Raw genomic sequence first — 20,970 nt, 5'->3', positions numbered from 1 at the left:
TCAATAAAACCAACAATTAAAAACAAATGTAAAAATTATTGTAATTTAATTATTGTTAATTAAAGTAATTAACAAAAAGTTAGTTAATTTGCTATAACTTACAACAGTAAAATTAAAACAAATATCAAAAAGGGAATATGAAAAATTACTTTTAACGGTAAGTAAAAACAAGAGTTGATATTTGCCTTGCTTTTGGTGATATGCATAGCACGTGCCATGTATTATATATGTGTATGTTCTAGACTGAGCTTTCAAGCCTGACTGAAATGATCACTCCTATCCCCACCCAATCATTGTCAAGCTTTCTACTGTCAAATTGGCTAGTACCATGCTTTACTATGCTTTGGATAGGCAGGCTGTGGACCAATAATAAAATCCCACACTAGTTAATCAGTCATAAAATACATGAGCCCACAAACATTCGACCTCTCACCCTAAGCCCCATTTATTTTTCGGTAAATTATAAATTGATACCAAATACTTTGGGGGTAATGACACTTAAGGGCTAAACTTTAAGATATGACATTTTATACCCTGGACTTTTTAGAAATATATACTTGAGTCCAATTCTTTTAAAACTAAGGTTACAATGTGTAAAATTACAAAAATGCCCAAGTTCAGGTTTTCTTTTTTTAACTGTTTTTCTTTGTTAAAAAGAAATGGTTTTATTCTTTGCTAATCAGTCAAATACTTTAATTCTTTGTTAAAAAGAAGTATAGAGATCGTTTCATGTAAAAAAAGAGTAAAATAAACATAGTAAGCGAAAGAGAATCTAGACATTTTTTTTGTAATTTTACTCTCATCTACATCTGCGCTCACACGGGAGATGTTTCCAATGCACGCGATGTGCATGTGGGGGCTCTTATAGGGCACTGATGCATAGTCCGTTACACAACCATGGTGTTCGCTCGATTAATCTGAATTGAAAGAATATATGCTAGTTTTACACAAGAACATCCATTCCCATGTGTGAGACCCTCTAATAGAAACTAAAGGGAGTGGTTCTTCGCTCTCTCTCGCCTCTCTCTCTCAAGCCTTTTTGACATATATTTCCCGGATTTGAATTGGATCTAAATGAAAAATCAGACGTTTAGGCCATGTTTGGTTCGTTACTCAGGATTTCATTTTTTTTAATTCTTGTTCATTCTGGGCAAGAATAAATACCATTAGAGCATTTGGTTACAAAATTCTTGCCATTGGTCTCATTATTTTCAGAATGAAAAATCAGCTCAGCAAAGAAACTGATGTGGCTTGCAACATGAAAAATAGTCATGCCCCATCTTGCCCATTTTTGTTCTTTAAAGAAACTCTATGCCAACGGTTAGCAACAAAAGACAGTGAAAACCTCCTTATCCATGAATTCTCTCTTGCTTTAACCACACCCATTTCATTTCTCTCTGTATATCTGTCGAAATAATTAGCTCACAGGAACTGGGTAATAAAGAAAGATTTGCCATCATGAATAGTCCTGCTTGCATGCCACCACTCTTCTATTGTTTTATTCACCCTCTCCTGCTCGGTTTCCTACAATAACCTGAATTATAAAAAAATAACACAAAGAAAACACTCCTCCCATCATTGATCAAAAAAAAAAACACTCCTCCCATCCAAAACCCATCTCGAGTTGCTTTAAGAATAACCCCATTAATCCATCATTCTCCAAATGATTAAGAACCCACTTGCTCAAGATCCAGAAATCATGCCTTTCTGCTTCTGGAATTTCTTAAGAAGCTCAATGATGTAGGATGGGGTAGGATCCTACTAATTTAGGATATGGTGGCGTGCTTTGTGGGGTGAATGAGCTGTGAGGGTGATTAGAGATGAAGAATATAGAAGGAAAAACAAGTAGGATTCTTGCTGTTAGGGAGAACAGCAAAGAGATAGATCACTTAGAGAGAGAGAGAGACAAAGGGACAGAGAACCTCTGGCAACAACCAGAATTCACTAAACCAGTCTTTATTTCATCAAATCACTCTTTTTTAATTCCAATTACAATGACTCTTTATAGACTCAATATTTTTTATTCGGATGTCCCCTTTCAGACTCTTAATTTGGACTAGAAAACTGACCAAACACAACTCCTACTTACTTAAGAACTAAGATAAATCCAATAACAAACCCATTAGGACAATAAATAAGAAATCCAACTCCTAAACAACTCCAATAACACTTTCCTAATCCAACTAAAGCTACTTTAATTTAAAGACATCAAAATAACTAAAAATAGCAAACTACGAGTTTACTAAAAATAGTAATTACGAGAATTATTATGAATAGCAAGTCTGAGAGTTACTATAACTAGTACTTTCAAAATAACAAGAACTAAGTACACCCACTTTTAGTTTTCAGCAATAAGACGAGAATGAGGCCAAAGGCCTTTTTCAGACCATTTCTTCCTTCAAATCTGTTAACTTCTTTTTGGGTTTCCAAAGAGACTCAAACTGATCTAACCAAGTGTTTGCTGCTGCATTGCTCAAGCATCTGAAACTACATGAACCATCCTTGGAGACACTTGGGTTTTTTCTTTGTTACAGTGGTGTGTTTTCTTTACTGTTTCTTTTACTTGGACTATAAGGTTGTCAATAGAGGATTCCTGTTCACAGGCAGTCATAGAGATTTATGTGGTTGGGTTTCAATGTGACTGGTCAAGATAAACGAGTAGGGTTTCTTGCAGAGGGTGGTGAAGACTATGATTTGTTAAAGGAGACTGGTTCTGGGATCTAAATATTGCAGATTTTTAGATGAAGGGTTCTGGTGTACCAAGAATGGAAGGCATGATGATTTCTATACTAGGTGGCCATGGCAACTCAAAGATTTCAACTTGCCCAAGTTTTACTGACAGTGACCTGCATGGGGTGGAGGGGGTAGAGGCTGGAGGCTGGAGAGAAAGGAGGGTTAAGGCACAGAGAGAAAATTAAAATAAAACAAATCAAATATAAAAATTCAAACCACTCCCATGAGTCTCTATTGGAGGGATTCACACACAGGAATCGCCCTTCTTGTGTCAAATTAATGTATACTCTTTTAATTGGCTCCACAGCCTGCTTAACAGTGTGAGAACTTCAGCTAATCTGAACTCGTATCATAGGCAATAGTCAACCCCATTAGAGAGGCATATTCTACTAAGGTATTGAGACTTGGAGGTGCTATAAAATTTGTCTCTAGAAAGATTAAAAATAAGGTATTAAGTGAGGCACTAGGACCTTTAGATGCATGAGGCATAAGCTTCAAGCATATAAATGAGTTCATTTTTTTAAGAAACAAGAAACTAAAATAAAAGTGTAGAAATATACTCAAAAGGGGCATATTTTTTATGGGAAAAGCATACAAAAGAATATCTAATCATATAACGAAAACTGTAAGAATATCAAGAGCTTACAAACCATTTAATAACTACTAAACACTTTAAATGAAATAGAGTACATTTGTAAATATGTAAAAGCATAAATATAATCACAAGTACATACATATACATGTGTATACATAGCTATAATTACAAGAATCTATTTGCTGCCCGTGTATATACACATGTAAGACAACACAATATGTGAGAAATGTGCTTTATACTTTCTGGCATAAGCTTCGAGGCATTTTCCTTGAGGTTTGTATCAAGGTGAGTCTCAAGGACTAAAATCCATGGTTTTTTTCAAACACTGACTCTATATATCAAGCACAATTTTAACTGGTATCTTCTGAAAATACAAAAAACAACTTGCTAGTCAATTGAAAAGTGAATCATACCAACAGAAAATGAAAGTCAAGCTTGGCCATAACCTTGAAGTTTTAGAACTCCTTAACTATTATTGCCTAACAATTTCCAAGCAATATATCAAACGGGAATACATAAGCTCATTGTGATCCCAAAGACAGACTTTATACCTCAATTTGTGGATGATAATCAGCAATTCCCCCTGGAGGTCAACTTTTTAATATTTAATTGGTGGAAGCACACTCACATCAACAAACATCATGCTGATCTCAGATGCATAAAAGGCAATGCATAGCCAAATTCACTTTTAGAACACTAAGAAGTTGTCCCTCTATGCCAGCTTCAAGTAAATAACTTGTCCCTCTACACCAGTGGCTTTCACTAATTTGAATTGCCTAAAGGCAAGTTGCTTCCACAAATGCCCCATCAAAAGCTAAGGCTTAATCATAACATCCGTATCAATGGGATGAAGGAACACCACTATTTCCTAGTCCCATCTTTTGTCCCAAAACTGTAAGCTGCTCAACAAATTCAGCACCTGTAAGAACCTCTGTCGTTCCATATATAACATGCTTGGCTGGCTGCTGACGGTGTGCAAACTCTTGCAAGCTCCCATATTCCATGTAATTACCACCACCTATCATGAACACAATTGCTTCCTTAAATGGTCCTTTAGTACCCACACCAGAGATTGATTTTGGGGCTCGAGGATCGAAGATGAGGTAGGATTCAATTTCAGGATTGGGTTTTCCGTCCATAAGTGCATCCACTGTTCTTGTCAATGCAAGCTGTCGATCACTTGACAAAAGATTCTTCACACCCGCTGTAACAGCACCTATTGACTGCCCATAGAGCTTCTCAGCCCAGTCAACAATGTTACTCCTGCTAGCAGAGTTAGCAGAAGCCAATGAGACATTTAGTGATTTTATCTTCTTTACATATTGAAAAGCACAAGTATCCACCTCAGACTCTCTTAGTGCTGCTTCCACTGCTTCCAAGTCTGAATGAGGTGTGGTTTCTGCAGAAAGAAGATAAATGATTGCAAACCGTAGCTTATCAACCTTTGAGCCTTTCCCTTTTAGAACACTAAGAAGTTCATTTCGATCAATGCTTCCTTTTGTCAGCATATCATTCTCCTTCTTTGCATAAGAATCCAAGGATCTCTCCTTGATCTCACCTAACAGCACAGTAGCAATATTGGTGTGCTTATCAATGACCTGCTTTCTCTCTGTCAGCTCAGGTAATGAGTTCACTGCATTCATCAAATGCTTTGTGTTACCAATCAAATCCTGCCCATCAAAATCTGCCTCATCTTTTCCACCTGTGCGCTTGTTCACCTCGTCCACATCCTTCTTGTATTTGTTCAATTGGTTTTCAATCTCCACTGCAACTTCCGGGAATTCTAATGACCCATTTCCCATCCAGAAGGGATCCGAGTTGTCCAATTCATATGATTTTGGGCCCCCCTTCTCCCCTTGAACAGTCAGCCTATTGAGGTTCAACCCAAGAACATCATGAACGAGTGGACGATACCTAAAATCATGCTGAATTCCTACCGAAAGCTCAAAATTTCGGTCAAATATACACAGGATTGGCCGCTGGAAGGAGCTCCCCAAGTTGCCCCCTTCAGTAAACAAATTATTCTTTGACAGCAAATGATCACGCAGTCGTAAATCCAGTGCAGAAGCAACCATTTCCGCAGGCCCACCTCGTGGGCACCTTATGATGGGAACTACCGCAAGTGTTGCCAGAACACAGAACAGTCCACTTACAATCTTCTCCACGATCTCTTCGATCTCGCGATCTCCAGCCGAGGGATCGTTCAATTGGACATAACAAAACTTTTGCGCAAGAGAAAACATGTTATCCTCCAGGGTTATAAATTCCAAGTACTGATCGTGCACCTTCGAGATCCGATGAATTGAGTCAGTTTTTAGAGTTCCAGAAGCGAGACTTTCGAGCAGCGGCCGGGGGATGGACGATGAAAAATTGAGGTGGAAGCTCTCGTAGAGAGAAGCAGAGGCATCAGCGGCGATGCGTTGAATGTTATATGGAGTCGACTGCACGAAATAGACAGCCGGGACGTCAGGAACTGGCTTCCTCTCCTTGTCGATGAGGAAGTACAACGTAACTCCATATTTGCGGAGCTCTTTGACATGGATCAGTGGCGAGAGAATGTTCTGGCAGAACTTATCATACACCAGGATCTTGTAAACCTCTTCGTCAGAATTCCCGCTCGAGTTCAAGGGTTGATTCAGATTCAACATCCGAATGATACAACCTACTCGTTAAATATGGGTTGAAATTCACCAATTTAAAATGGGATGAGAATATAAGCAGCATGTTAATAAAATGAAAAATTAGGGGTTCGATTTGTTTATTTGTTTTAAGCTTTCTTGTTCCTAAATGAATGTAAAATGAAAGGAGGATGAGATGAAGAAAGTCTTAGTATCTTACTAGTTTGCTTCTGTCGAAGATTGAGAGCCATTGCCGTCTGTCAACCTCCAGCGCTCAGAGTCCTTTCTACTTCTCTACAAGCAGAGATTTGTAGAGCTTACTCTGCTAGTCGGTTTCAGATCTGAATTTCTGTTGTTTTGCTTCTGCTTCGCTTCTCCTTCTCCTTCAGAGAGAGAGAGATTGGGGAAGTGAGAAATGGGAATGAGAAGGGAAGGAAAGGGACCTGTCTGTCTCTGAGAAGGCTAAAAATGATGCAATAGTCTCGGTAATAATGTAATAATGTAAAACGACTTCTTGTTTGCCACTGAATATGACAGTCAAAACGACGCTAATATTAGATCGAGTTCGGCTTCGGTCAGGGCATAGCCCGTTCGAGCAATCTTTACCGCCTTGCATTGAAAATAGGGTAAATTATGATCGTGAATAGATCCTCTTTCGTTTAAAATCCGCCGTTATAATATTTTTTAATCACCTTACTATCGTTATAATAACTATTTAGAAAATTTTAACCCTCTTTTGAATTAAATAAGAACACCGCAAAAATAGCCAGAAAAAAAGCTACAGTTGTTACCACCCGCCACCGCGACGGGTCTTTGCTCACGGAGCTCGTTATGGCAGGATGATTTGTTGGAGTGCGAAGCAAAGATGGTAGGAGTTGCTGAATTTGATGCGTTAGCTGTTGATGGTGCGCAATCCGGTCATTCTTAAATAGCATTCGCGTGTTCCTAAAAGGTACTTGAGATGGAGAAGATGAAGAATCCCCGGAGGTTTGCCCGATGGGAATACTCTGACGCTTAAGTTAGAATTCTGTGAAAGATGCAAAGAGATGATGAAGGCTAAGAATGTAGATAGTGCGAGTATGTGGAAGTTACCTCTGTTCCTTGAGATTGGGCTTCGTTGCATCAGGCCCACTAGCCTCTGACAGGGCAGTTATAACCGCCACTATCATCTTGCCACAGCCGTTACAGGTAGGGATGAGGTGGTACGCACGGGGCCGTCATTGCAGGGTACGTGCCTGTCAAGTGTAAGGCACCCTCTAAGGTGGCAGGCACAATACTGTCTAATGAGGGACATGGCTGATGTCCCCAAATTTGTCGAGTACGGTGGTCGGGCAGGAGATCTTCCTGCGATATGCCGAACTGCTCTTTTGCGAGTTACCTTGTGCCGAGCTATCCCGCAAGTGGCGAGCTGCCCGTGGCAAGCTACACCGAGCTGCCTGGTCCGAGGTGTCTTTACCTCGGGGTATCTAGAGGCGGATCGGGGTGTTCCTGTTTGGAAGTGGCCCAAAATCCACTGGGAGGAGCTCGGGCATTAGGAAAGGTCAGGGGGTCCCGAGCTCGAAGGTAGCTCGGAACGTCTTAGCCTCGGGGAGGAGGTGTGGGTCAAGCGGCTCTCGGCGAGTAGCTTATCCCGTCGAGTTGCCTGGCTGAACTCGGTGGGCCCTTCCCTCCGAGTTGTAGTTGCGCCTACTGTGCTGTCATGCTGAGTCATTGCTTGAGCAAGGTCATGCCCACGTGTACCCGTGCTAAGAGGTTGGGCCAAATCACCCTCCATCAATTGCCCTCCACTCCCTGTGCTGGCGGTGTTGACCTAGCGCAGGGAGTTCATGTCGCACCGGGTGGATTTGGCTTCGGTACTCATGCCGCTTCGTCACGTGACTCGCCTAGCTGGACCGGTCTAGTTCCCGGCTCAGTCAAAAGGAACCTGGGTCGTGTTCGGTTTACGCGCAGATGTCACGCGATTCAGACTTCGCGGACGCCAAAAAACACACTAAACTAATTTCACCTCGAGGAACCCGTAGCCAGTTATTTTGAGAGTAGTTGGATCGTCTCCATCTTGACCGTTAATGCCCAAGGGCAACGGCTATAAATAGTGGGGGACCATTGGTCATTTCTTCGCCACAAAGCCTTCAGCGTCAGTGTTGAGCTCGCGTTTGAGGTTCCCAGTTCGATTATTCCCCTTAGTTCAATTCGTGTTTCCTGCGGTGAGTCCCCAAGCTTCCTTTCTTTTTCCGAATATTCTTTCCTTTCCACGCTGTGATGTCGTCTAGTGTAGATAGCCTCATCAACGAGCCCGAGGTGGGTACCTCGGCTCAGGGTGGCTCTTCTTCCACCCAGTCGCCCGATGTACGGGTGCCTTCGGGTCATCTGGCATCCACCTCCCACCGAGGTCGGGTGCCAGACCAGTTCGACCCTTCCACCATGACTCCGGAGAGACTCCAGGACCTCATACAGAGGTTCAACCTTCCTGGGGGGTACTCTTACAGTCTCCCCTCCGGCAGCTTCCAATGGGGGCACGGTCCCGATGAGATCGTGGTCTTCAGGGAGCAACTGGTCGCTGGACTCCAACTTCCTCTTCATCCCCTGATTGTTGAGGTATTGGTGCACTTTAACATTACCTTGGACCAGCTTCACCCGAATTCCATACGAAATGTGGTTGAGACCATTTCCCTTTGCTTCGACTGCTCCCTCCCCATTGACCTAGATATCCTTAGTACTATCTTGGCAATAAAGAAGAGCGCTTTGGGCACTGTCCCCGGGCATAGGCGGGCTTATTATCTGTTTCCCCGCCCGGGTTTTAAATTAATGCACAAGCTCCCGAGTAAAGTCCCGGCCTGGAAGCGGGACTACTTCGTAGTTCGAAGCAGCACGGGGTGGCCCTTCCCAAATGACTGGAGGGTGGCCATTCAAGACCCCGATGTTATCCTCGATGGGAAGACCAAGAAGTCACTTTAGTCGTGGGCTCAGCTTGGGTTGAATTACAAGGACTTCACAGCCGAGGAGAAGCTCATCTAGACCGGCTTGAGCTCAGGTAGGTTTTTCTTTACTCCAGCCTTTTTGTCTACGTGCTTACTTCGGGGTTACTAACGCCGAGCTTCACTGCAGGTCCTATGGAGACGAACAAGATAGACGGTTAGAGGCTCTTCCGCCAGATGAAGAGAAAGAAGCGCATAGCCAAGAAGGCGCACATTGAGTCTTAGCAGGCCTCTATCGAGGCTCAGCCTTCATAGGCCCCGGTTCCGGAGCCCGATCTCCCTGGCATTCAGCCCGTCATCGATATGGAGGAGGACATGGCGCCTCAGGGGCCCAAGACAGTAGCAGAGCTCACCACTGAGCCTGTCGAGACTGCTGCTAGAGGTGCTACAGAAGCCGAGGCACGCTCTGCAAAGGCTACAGCCGGGGCCTGCCCTGTTGGTGTTGCCGCCGAGGCTTCCAAGGAGTCCGCCCATGTGGTAGAGATGACGGTGTCTAGCTCGGAGAGTCAGGGGGGCGAAAGTGTCTTGAACCCCCGGTGTAGTTTCCAAAAGAGCAAGGAGGCTGTGTACCTGGAGGAGGTCACAGAATGGGATGATCTCACTCCTGGTCAGCTCGGTGCCCAGGCTGCTTCTCATACCATGGTGGTGAGTTCCTTGTAAAAGACTCTCTTTCTTTCTCTTCTCTATCTCTCTTCTTTTTTTTTTTTTTGACTGGTCTCCTTCTTGTAGGTGAACTCAGTCGTGCGTGCTTTGACCTTTTAATCTGATCGGCATATGAAACGGGCTTTGGAAGCTGAGAAGTCATCATGCGCAGCTCATACCGAGCTGAGGGTAGCTCGCGGTCAAATCCACCGCCTGCAGAATGATGCCTTAGCTCAGAAGAGCTTTATTGTGGTGTTGTTGGTAGAGAAGAGCGAGTTGGCCCAAGACAAGGACAGACTGAGGGCCGAAGTGAACGGGTTTAATTTCAGCCAAGAAGCCTTGAGGCTTGAGGTTGACAGTCTCAAGGCAGACCGGGACAGTCTCAAGGCAGACTGGGACGGTCTCAAGGCAGACCGATACGCCCTGAAGCTCGAGGTGCAGGGCCTCAAGGAAGCAAAAGGGAAGCTGGAGTGCGAGGTGGAGTACCTCCGAGCCGACCTTAAAGAGAAGACCGAGGTCTTCGAGGATGCCCTCAAGGAGAATAAGGTTCAAGCAGTTATCGACTACGTCCAATCTTCAAGATTTGATGATGTGATGACCGAGGCCTACCGCAAGGGCTTCAAGCTCAACCGGTGGTTGATTAGACATCTCCACCCCGGTCTTGATACAAGCGCCATCACTACTTCACGGATCACTGATGACATAGTGCCTCAGTCAGCGGATGATTCGAACTCTGAGGACGAAGGCACCGATGATGAAGCAAAGGCCACTAGTCTGGTTACTGCCCCTGAGGAGGTCCCTGGCGAAGGCAACGAGCCTCCAAAGTAGCTCAGTCCTTGTATTTGCGAGCTTGATCTTTTTTCTTTTTGTAACCGACTTCTTGTAATGAAATATTTGTAATGAAAATACACCTTGCTACATGTTGTGCAATTTACTCTCTTTACTTGCTAAAGTGATTATTTTATCCTGAACTATTAAGCTATTAAGCTAAACACCCGAAATGAGGGTTTCTCAACTGTCGTTACCCCGAACCGTCTTCCAGTACTTAGTAGGGGTATTGTGCATCGAGGCGAGTAACATAGTAGGGTATATGCCCGACCTGTCTGCGCCCAGTTTGAGTTGACATTGGTTGTCCTTGGCGGGTTCAACCCATTGCATGCTGGGGGCGGGCTATGCATCACAAGGTTCGTACCCGGGCTGCCTGCGCCTTAGGCATTACAAGTGCTTAGCCTATGCCGATGAGGCGGCTAGGTCTCATGTGGTGCTGGGGTCTTTCATTAGCTCTGCGTTTTAGCCCTTAGGCTGGAGAAGCGGCTTGTAGTCTGGGAGTGACTCATAGTCTACTCAGTTGTCACAGGTAATACTATCTTAAGTTGACAATGTTCCATGCTCGAGGTACCTGTCTTCCTTCGAGGGTTTCGAGCTCGTATGTTCCTTCCCCGAGCACTCGTTTTACTCAATAAGGTCCTTCCCAGTTGGACCCGAGCTTGCCAGCGCCGGGCTCAGGTACCATAACTTTACGAAGGACTAGGTCATCGACGCGGATGTTCCACTTCTTGACCTTGGCGTTATAGTACCGAGCTACTCTTTGTTGATAAGCTGCAGTCCTGATGCACGCGAGGTCTCTTACTTCGTCGAGTAGATCAAGGTTGGTACGCATCTCATCTCCCATGTAGCAAGAAGCTCGCGAGCGGGTCAATCCAGCTTGGCTCTGCTTGAATGACAGGAGTGACCTCCTCTGCCCCCCCGAGAATGCTAGGCTGAGGTAGGTCCTCTATGTACACTGTTCTCATAGTGATGTCGCTGGTGCTGGCTAACCGGGATAGGGTGTCGGCCTCAGCATTCTCCGACCTCGGGATTTGCCTAATGAAGTGTGACTGGAAGTTGAGTAGGGCCTCTCTTACTTTGGCTAAGTAAGCAACCATGGTTGGTTCACGAGCTTCGTAATCTCCTGTGACTTGGTTGACTATGAGCTGGGAGTCGCTGCAAATGACGATGTGCTTGGCTTTTACTTCCCTAGCTAAGGCTAGTCCAGCTATCAACGCTTCGTATTCCGCTTCATCGTTGGATGCCACGAACTCGAAGCGTAGTGCGTACTCCAATTTCATGCCACTTGGGCCATGCAAGATTATTCCGGCTCCGTTGCCCTGCTGGATTGAGGAGCCATCTACGTAAAGGATCCAAGGCTCCTCATCCCAGTTCGCGCTTGGCCTAACTAGGAGAGATGCCACACCGGTTGCTACTTCACAGGGCCCGGACTCAACTGGCTTGGGAGATCCGGGCTCGCCCGAACTGGGGGCCTCGTGCTCGACCAGCCTGGGGACTTCGGAGCTGAAAGTGCACTTGGCAATGGAATCTGCTAAGGCTTGGGCCTTAATAGCAGTTTTTGGCTTGTATTGAAGGTCGTACTCGCTGAGCTCAATGGTCCATTTCGTCAGTCGACCAGAGACGTCGGGCTTAAGTAAGACTTGCCTCAGAGGTTTGTCGGTGAGGACGATAATAGTATGAACTTGGAAGTACGGACAGAGCTTTCGAGTTGTGATAACTAGTGCATAGGCTAGCTTCTCTATCTCTGGATATCTCATCTCTGCTCCCTGCAATACTTTACTAACATAATAGATGGGTCTTTGGACCCGATCTACTTCTTTTATTAGTACCGAACAGACCAATTCGTCACTTGCCGAGAGGTACAACTCTAAAATATCGCCCTCTTCAGGCCGGATTAAGATTGACACACTAGCGAGGTATTTCTTGACCTCGTCAAGCACAAGCTGGCAGTCTTGGGTCCATTCGAACCCTTTGCTTTTAATTGCCTTAAAGAAAGGCAGACAACAGTCCACCGACTTGGACATAAAGTGGCTCAGGGCGGCTAGGCGGCCACTCAACCTCTGAACCTCCTTCAACTTCTGGGGTGGTCTCATGTCTAAAATGGCCTTAATCTTATCCGGGTTGGCTTCAATACCGCGCTGATTAACGATGTATCCTAGGAATTTGCCCGAGGTAACACCAAAGACACACTTGTTTGGATTCAATTTCATATTAAATCATCTCAGAATTTGGAATACAGAATGTAAGTCTTGTATTAATTCGTGTGAGAATTGGGTCTCGACGACCATGTCGTCTACATAACACTCTATTTTTCTACCAATTAATGGCTCAAACAATTTATTTACAAGCCTTTGAAAGGTTGCCCCAGCGTTTTTCAACCCAAAGGGCATAATCTTGTAACAATATAGACCGAACTCTGTGATGAAGGCAATCTTTTCTTCGTCGGCGGGGTCCATCCTGATCTGGTTATAGCTCGAATAAGCGTCTAAGAAACTCAACAACTCGTGCTCCAAGGTCGCATCCACTAAGCGGTCGATTCTGGGGAGGGGGAAGCAGTCTTTTGGGTAGGCTCAGTTTAGGTCGGTGTAGTTGATGCACATGCGCCACTTTCCGTTAGCCTTCTTTACCAGAATGGGGTTGGCTACCCAGCTCGGATAATGGACTTCTCTTATGAATTCGGTTGCGAGGAGCTTCGCGACCTCATCGTCGATAGCTTTCCATTGCTTCAGGGCTAGGTTGCGTTTCTTCTGTCTAACAGACCTAACTACAGGATCAGTAGTTAGGTTTGTCAGCATCTTTGCTGCGGACCATGCAAAAACATCTAAGTTTTGAAGTAGGAAACTTACTGGTTCGGATCGCAAGGGTTCCTGGACTGAAGCACCGATCTGAAGTGTCCAAGTTGGATCTGCTGTTGAAGTTGGAACAGCAACTGTTTCTTCCATGGGTGCAGCTCGCTCTTCGCTCTGCTCTGTAGGCCGCTCCAGTTCGAGGTCGTCGCCCACCTTGGTCTTCCCCTTAAGGGCAGTGACATAGCACTAGCGAGACTCAAGCTGGTCACCCCGCGCTACCCCCACACCAAAGTCCGTAGGGAACTTCATCACCAAATGATACGTGGAGACCACTGCCCATAGGACATGGGCGATCGGCCGGCCTATTATGGCGTTGTATGGGGAGAGGGTCACGACCACCAGGAAGTCATGGTTGAGTCTAACTACGCAGGGCCATGTGCCGACTTCCACAGGTACTGTTACTTTCCCAAGGAGCCTAACTTCTTCTCTGCTGAAACCCACCAAGGGGGTGTTTGTGGACCGCAAGTCACTTCCCTACAACTGAAGCTGGTCGAAGGCGGCTTTGAAGAGGATATCTGCCGAGCTACCTGAGTCAACGAGGACACGCCTGACCTCGAAATCATTGATCCTTAGTTTTATGACAAGCGCGTCGTCGTGGGGGTAGTGGACCCCTCATGCATCGTCCTCCGTGAAGAAGATTGGTTCTTCCGTCTTCGGCCGCTTCAGAGGATTTTGTTCTTCCTTGGTGGCTTCACGAACTGACATCCAAGCTGTTGCTGAGGTACAACCTGCAATGATCGAGCCTCCCATTATCATGTTGATGGTGCCCCGAACCGGCCTCTCTTCCGGAGGCTGCCTCTGTGACTGTTCGGCCGGCCTGCTACTGGACCCGAGCGCATCCTTACCGTGCTCCCCTTGCTGACCTGCCTTATTATTATTATTATTATTATTATTATTATTATTATTATTATTATTATTATTATTATTATTATTATTATTATTGTTCTATACAAAGTTCCTTAAATATCTGCGAGGGATGAGCTCCTCTATTTCGTCGCGTAGGTTCTTACAGTTCTCGGTACTATGACCGTGGTCTCTGTGAAAACTACAATACAAATTTTTATTTCTTTCATTAGGATTCCCCCTCAGACGAGGTGGCCACTTCACATACGGGACATCCTTGATTGCCATCAGGATCTCGGCCCGCTTCGCGTTCAGTGGGGTGTAATCAGTTCGGTCCGCTACAAGAGCTCGGAACGGCTGACCCGACTTTGTCCCCCGAGCTACATCCTTCTTCTTTCGGCTACCTCCTTGGCTGGAAGGTTCTCCTTCTCTTTTTCTTTTCTCGGGCACGCTCTCGCCCTTCTGGTTGATCTCTTCTTCTGTGGCTATGAACCTGTCCGCAAGCTTGAGGAACTCAATTATGGTCGCCGGCTGGTTGACAACCATGTGCCACATAAATTCTTTGTGAGTCACGCCCTTCTTGGCTGCTGCGATACGCACTGTGGGATCCAGGCACGGTATCTGCATGCATGCATCATTGAACCGCTTGATATAGCCCCGAATGGACTCTCCCTCTCTCTGGACTATGCTGAGAAGGCTTTCCTAAGTTCACGGGCACCGCTTGCTGGTGACGAAATGGGATGTGAAGGCTTGCGCGAACTGTGCCCAACTTCTTATAGATCCGAGTGCAAGGTTTCGGTACCATGTGCGGGTCGCTCCTCTGAAAGTGGTGGAGAAAGCCACACACATGCAAGACTCACTGGCCCTCGCCAAGTGCATCTGTGACTGGAACGCGTCCACATGATCATTTGGGTCGAACGACCCATCATACTTGTCGAGAGGGGGGAGCTTGAAGTCCTTAGGCATTGGAACAACCAGGAGCTCGGGAGACAGGGGGGAAGGAACAGAAAGAAGGGGAGCTTTAACTTCACCCGAGCTTACCTCTTCCCTTCCTTTAAGCTCGGGCAGGTTGTGGGTGGTAGACCGACGAGCTCGGCGGGGGTGTCTCTGCTTCTTGGCGGGCTCCGCATTGGTGCTGCTCACCTCCGTGCTGTCAGGAATGGTTTGCATAGGAAGCAGCTCTGGCCGTAGGTGATGGCTGTGGACAGAGGGATCCTGCTTAGAGTCTGCAGCTAGGATCTCAAACTAGTTCTCCAGAAGCGGGGTTTCGAACTTTGATTGCCGAGGTGATGTAGACCTGGCGAGCTGGGGTCCTCCCGACCTGACTGCTCGCAGCGAGACCGGAGTGGCTAGTCTTTCTTGTTTGCCGCGGGAGGAGGCTTGGCTCTTAGGGGGGTTTTGGGAAGCTTCTCCTTGGCGAGAAGGGCGTTCATCCTGGCGGCAAGACCTAGCTTTCCGTGAGGCTATGTGCTGAGGAGGGAGCTGAGGCTGAAGCTGAGGTTGAGGCAGCTGAGGGAATTGCTGCTGATAGTGGTACTAGGAGACGTGGTGCAGCACTTGCTACTGGTAAAGCTGGTGTTGCTAGAGCTGCTGCACTTGGGCTTGCATGGCCCGCATGCACTGCATCAAATCGTCGAGTTGGTTCTGGCTGGTCGCCAGAGGGATGACAGTCGGTTCAGCAAAGGTTGTTTCAACAGAGGGGGGAAGGGGAACACCCACAGGCGACACTGCTTGCGGCACGTTCAGGCTAGGGATTCCATCCATCGAGAGGGGAATGGTGAACTGCCCAACGTAGACCGTGGGAACCTAGGGTTGTTCCCTAGTGTTATCCATATCTATGCTACGTCCGACATTGCTTGAAGAAGCCATGAACGTTGAATTTTCAGAGAAGAAAGAACTGTGAAGGTTTAGGGTAAGGCTTTTAGAAGCGGTTTCCACAGACGACGCCAATTGATGGTGCGCAATCCGGTCACTCCTAACTGGCACTCACATGGCTCCTAAAAGGTACCTGAGATGGAGAAGATGAAGAATCCCCAGGGGCTTACCCGGCAGGAACACTCCGACGCTTAAGTTAGAATTCTGTGAAAGATGCAAAGAGAGGATGAAGGCTAAGAGTGCAGATAGCGCGAGTATGTGAAAGTTACCTCTGTTCCTTGAGATTGGCCTTCTTATAACAGAATTCGGTTGCATCAGGCCCACTAGCCTCTGACAGGGCAGGTATAACCGCCACTGTCATCTTGCCGCAGCCGTTACAGGCAGGGCTGAGGTGGCACGCGCGGGGCCGTCATTGCAGGGTACGTGCTTGTCAGGTGTAAGGCACCCTCTAAAGGTGGCAGGCACGACACTGTCTGACAAGGGACATGGTGCTGTCCCCAGATTTGTCGGGTACGGTGGTCGGGCAGGAGATCTTCCTACGATATGTCGAATTACTCTTTCGCGAGTTACCTTATGCCGAGCTATCCCGCAAGTGGCGAGCTGCCTGTGGCAAGCTACACCGAGCTGCCTAGCCCGAGGTGTCTTTACCCCAGGGTATCTAGAGGCGGATCGGGGTGTTCCTGTTTGAGAGTGGCCCAAAATCCACTGGGAGGAGCTCGGGCATTAGGAAAGGTCAGGGGGTCCCGAGCTCGGAGGTAGCTCGGAACGTCTTAGCCTCGGGGAGGAGGTACGGGTCAGACGGCTCTCGACGAGTAGCTTATTTCGCCGAATTGCCAGGTTGAACTCGATGGGCCCTTCCCTCCAAATTGCAGTTGCGCTTGCTGTGCTGTCATGCTAAGTCATTGCTTGAGCAAAGTCACGCCCATGTGTACCCGTACTAAGATGTCGGGCCAAATCACCCTCCATCAGCTGTTAAAGAGGATGGGGACGAGGAGAAAAAAGATGAAGCTCAGCCAAATGAAAAACTAAAGCTCCACTGTTCAATGCTATGAATCTCTATACTCCCCTGAGTCGAACCAGAGAAACCCACGTACATGAAATCATTGACAAACCGTTCCAGGTCGAGATTGAATGACAAAAGCGGATCGATTGACCGGAGAAATAGAGATATTAAACAACCAAGTTGGGCCATCATAATCGAACCAAGCATTCACGAGATCCCCGCTTCTTAGCTCCACATTAATTGCACCTAAATCACCCACCTGAGTAGAAAGCAAGCTGTTTAGATCCAAACCCACATGGTTCCCATTAATGTGCCTGAATTCTACGTCCATTAATGTATCGAGTTCAACCGCAACGAATCCACACATCACATTTCTTCCAACCAAGCCAAGGAACCCACCAGCATTGCCAATCGTCTCGTCATCCGGCGATGGAAGATGGGTTGAGATTAATGACCGAGAAGGAGAAAAAAGTTGAGAAAGAAGACGGAGGAGTCTCCGGTTGGCGGAACCTGATGGGCTTACTATACAAGATCCTCCCAGCGCCGGAATTAGGGACGGACAAATCACGAGTGAGACACAAGCTGCCATTACTCAAAAATGAGCATCTCCGAGAAGCTTCATATTGTTCAGAGTTGAAGTTCTAAGATCAAATTTTGTTGATTAAGAATCAACTACGTCGCCGGAAAAACAAAGAGAGAGAAGCAAGTAAAAGCAGATGTCGGAGGGAATCTCGTCCGAAAACAACATTGCTAATCTATTCGATGATCCATTACTGCAAAAGAAAGATATTCTTGTCTTCAAGCTGTACAGAAGAATCGATCACGGGCGACTGGTTGACACTTCGACAGTAATGTCTTCTAATGATTTATTACTGCTCTTGTCTTTCTTTGCTTAGAACACAAGAAGACGAGTAGGGAATTCGAAGGCGAGAAACCAAAGGAATTCAGCTAGACGGGGATGGGCATCGTATCATAGCTGGGTGACACGTACTCATCTCTAACGGTTTTTGGTGGGTGTCTATTTTCGCCATTTTGAAAATGTTAATTCGACAATGGAAGGTATTTTCGTTAAATGATCTGTTAATCGAGTTAACTGAGAAGGGAGTCTTTGTCTCACAGTCATAGTATAAGAAGGGTTTTTGTCACAAAATAAAGTGTAGGAGGTCTTTGTTCTATACCCCATAATACAGGGGGTTTTTGTCAAATTTAGGCAGCCAAATTATTTTCCAAAGTGGGCATTCCTTCAGTATAACACTAATAGATTTTTTTGAGTAAATTACAAAGACCCCACCTATACGGGGTCTGTGACAAATACCCCTTATACTTTGTTTCCGTTGCAATATTTTTTAATTCCCATATTACCCTTATAATAATTATTTGAAAGAAAAATATTGTTCATCTTCCCTGGCCTTATGATACACGAACAGCAATGACACAGGAGGTCGGACCGAGTTTGAGGAGTACAGGAGCTTACCTTGTAAACAGGTCCAAATCCGCCCTGACCAAGCTTATTTTCTGATGAAAAATTGTTTGTGACAACTACAATGCTGGATGGACTGAATAACTTTAATTCATGATCTTCCTGTAAGAATAAATAAAGGGGAGCAAATCAATCCTTAGTCTTGCAGAATCATACCAATATCATTTACGAAGAACAATAAGACATGTTGCACCCCATAGAATATCATGCTGCAGTTATTAAGGAGGTTTAAACATACATACCTATATCCATCGCAGTAGTGGAAACCCTTGTGGAATGAGTGATAAATCAATGGTAGGTCGACTGTGGTTTTCCTCAGTTAAATCTTCTTTTTTCCTTAGGTTTTCTCAACTCTTGACTCTAATCGGGTAGAGCAAGAGGGCGGTTAGATGATTTAACATATTGGGAACCATAACCTAGGAGCCTTTATATTTTGACCTAATAGGATGCCATTAAGCCTATATGGGCCAAAATGTGGTATCCACTCATTAAGCCCCATACCCTTTGCCTAAATGAATCACTTGATTTAGCCCACTTACGAGATAGCCCATCAATGCACTTGTTTCACTTAATATATAAGCCCACTTAACAGAGATTAAAACATAACACTTCCTTCCCATCTTCAACTTCAAGTAATAACTTCTCTTGGTTTGTTTCATTTTGTTCTGATGAATATAGAGAAAAATAAGATCTTGCTCGTCTTTTGACTAAACACAGACTTTCTTCTTTTCAACTTTTAGATCGACTGTAAGAGGTTACCTCTTGATCTGAGACCTCTCCTCTTCAAGCAGCAAAAGATGCCCAAACCCAACAGGCATCAGTACGCTGGCTACTATGGCAACGGTGTACAACAACCATCGCATATCTTTTGATTCTTTTTCTGCATTGGAAATCAACTACTTTCTACAACCAAATTGTTGAAAATTGAAATAATGGATGATTCATAGAGTTACTTGGTGCTTACTGTTGGCTGTCAATTGTTGATAAAGAAACGAACCCAGAATATAGATAGGAATAGGACCCCAGGAGGATGATTCCCGAAAAGGAAAATCTCTGTTCCGAAGCTGGCATCTCGTCTCTTCGGCAAAATAAGTTTTGTAAGCTATACAAGAACAATTGCTCCAGCACATTTGCAGTCTCTGAGCCTCAAGCTCATATCCAAGGACGTGTAGAAAGATCGAAGTCCATCCATATACCTCTGTTTCGAATAGAACAACTCTCCTCTCCTGCACTCTGGTACCTTCTGCTCCACACACCCTTTCTTGTTTTCTCTGGAGTAGTTGTAGGGCAGATGGGTTGGACACAAATTGTTGAAACTATCATACTTGTCGTTCCAGTTGTAGAATTTATATTGCCTGATGTTTCCTTCAAATCCAGCACCCAAAACGACGAAGGAGAAGAATTTTGCTTTAGGGAGTAAGTGAAGTATCTCTCGTCCTCACTCCAGACGTAGCTGAAATTGTATGTGACATAGTCGGATGTCAACTCAGGGACGCTCTTGAAGCTTCGGCCATCCCACACTCCTCTTTTCCAGTAAACATCCTGTCGACGCCAGGCCAACAACTTGTTAGTACCCATTGGGTCCCCGCCCACAGAGAAATCCCCCGATGAGAGGTCTTCATTGGTCAGCCAAGAAGTTAGAGTCTAGTTATGTCCAGTCTTCGAGTCGAAGCCCAGTTTCATCCCGGGCAGAAGCGTGTTCGTGGGATAATCGAAGCTCTGCCACAATACCCGTGTTGCAGTTCCATTAGAATCGACCTCCCTCAGAACAAAATTCTCCGTGTCCAATAGAGTAGTTGTCACGTTACCGGCGGTCTGTTTGGAATATAACATAATAGCACTGCCTCCACTGTGTGTGATTTTCAATTTTCCGTCGCCTTCCATCGTAAGAAGACCGGAGGAATCGGCAATTGGGTTATTTCGATTGGCAACCCAGACAACGGTTGCATCTCGAACTTTGTTGTAGGAAATACCCAGGTAGCTGTTCCTTGAAGCACTCGGGCCGAAAAATCCCAGTCTGAAAATTCCACTTGCAGACTCCAAGTGATCCCAATCCTGAACCCCTTCACCCTCATTTATTATTGTGTCCCTTGTTGCTGCAGCTGCGTCATGGGATGTTCTTAGAGCAAAAAAGAGTGAAAAGGCGAGAAGGGAAATTTTGAATTTCCCATAGGTGTTGCTGCTTCTTTTGGTGAGGAGAGACATCGATAATCTATCAATCAACACACAGCAGCGACCAGCAGAGAAACTTGTAAATTAACGAGGGGAGTTACCGCCGTTACCAAAATCTGAGGTAGAAGTGATTACCGTGTCGCTGCTGTTCTATCGTAAGTCGGGGAAGATGAACAGCGTTTTTTTAAAATAATTATTATAAGAGTTGTATTTATTAGTATGGGGATTAAAAAATATTGCAACGATTGTAACGGCGGATTTTAACAGAAAACTAACGAAAGGGGTCTTTTGTTTCATGATCATAGTACAAGGGGTCTTTGTCACAGACTCCATAGTACAAAAGGGTCTTTTGAAATT

The 20,970-nt window shown here is 45.5% G+C and overlaps 1 protein-coding gene and 1 pseudogene across 1 annotated transcript; both read right to left on the bottom strand.

Annotated features, from left to right (window-relative positions):
- Positions 1–3,404: 3,404 nt before the first annotated feature.
- On the bottom strand, positions 3,405–6,452 carry LOC148849503 (SEC1 family transport protein SLY1-like). The gene is made up of 2 exons (XM_088952589.1): positions 6,167–6,452; positions 3,405–5,990 (listed from the first exon to the last, which is right to left on the bottom strand). The coding sequence occupies exons 1-2, from the start codon at positions 6,195–6,197 to the stop codon at positions 4,168–4,170; spliced, it is 1,854 nt and encodes a 617-aa protein (XP_088808715.1). The 5' UTR covers positions 6,198–6,452; the 3' UTR covers positions 3,405–4,167.
- Positions 6,453–20,085: 13,633 nt separating this feature from the next.
- On the bottom strand, positions 20,086–20,646 carry LOC148849502 (G-type lectin S-receptor-like serine/threonine-protein kinase CES101 pseudogene; annotated as a pseudogene).
- Between the last annotated feature and the right edge of the window lie 324 nt (positions 20,647–20,970).

This window comes from Nelumbo lutea, chromosome 6 (assembly GCF_056320005.1).
Source record: "Nelumbo lutea isolate HS-2025 chromosome 6, American lotus-T2T, whole genome shotgun sequence".
Taxonomy (NCBI): domain Eukaryota; kingdom Viridiplantae; phylum Streptophyta; class Magnoliopsida; order Proteales; family Nelumbonaceae; genus Nelumbo; species Nelumbo lutea.
The sequence above is the reverse complement of the archived record's forward strand: the minus strand, read 5'-3'. Positions and strand labels throughout refer to the sequence as shown.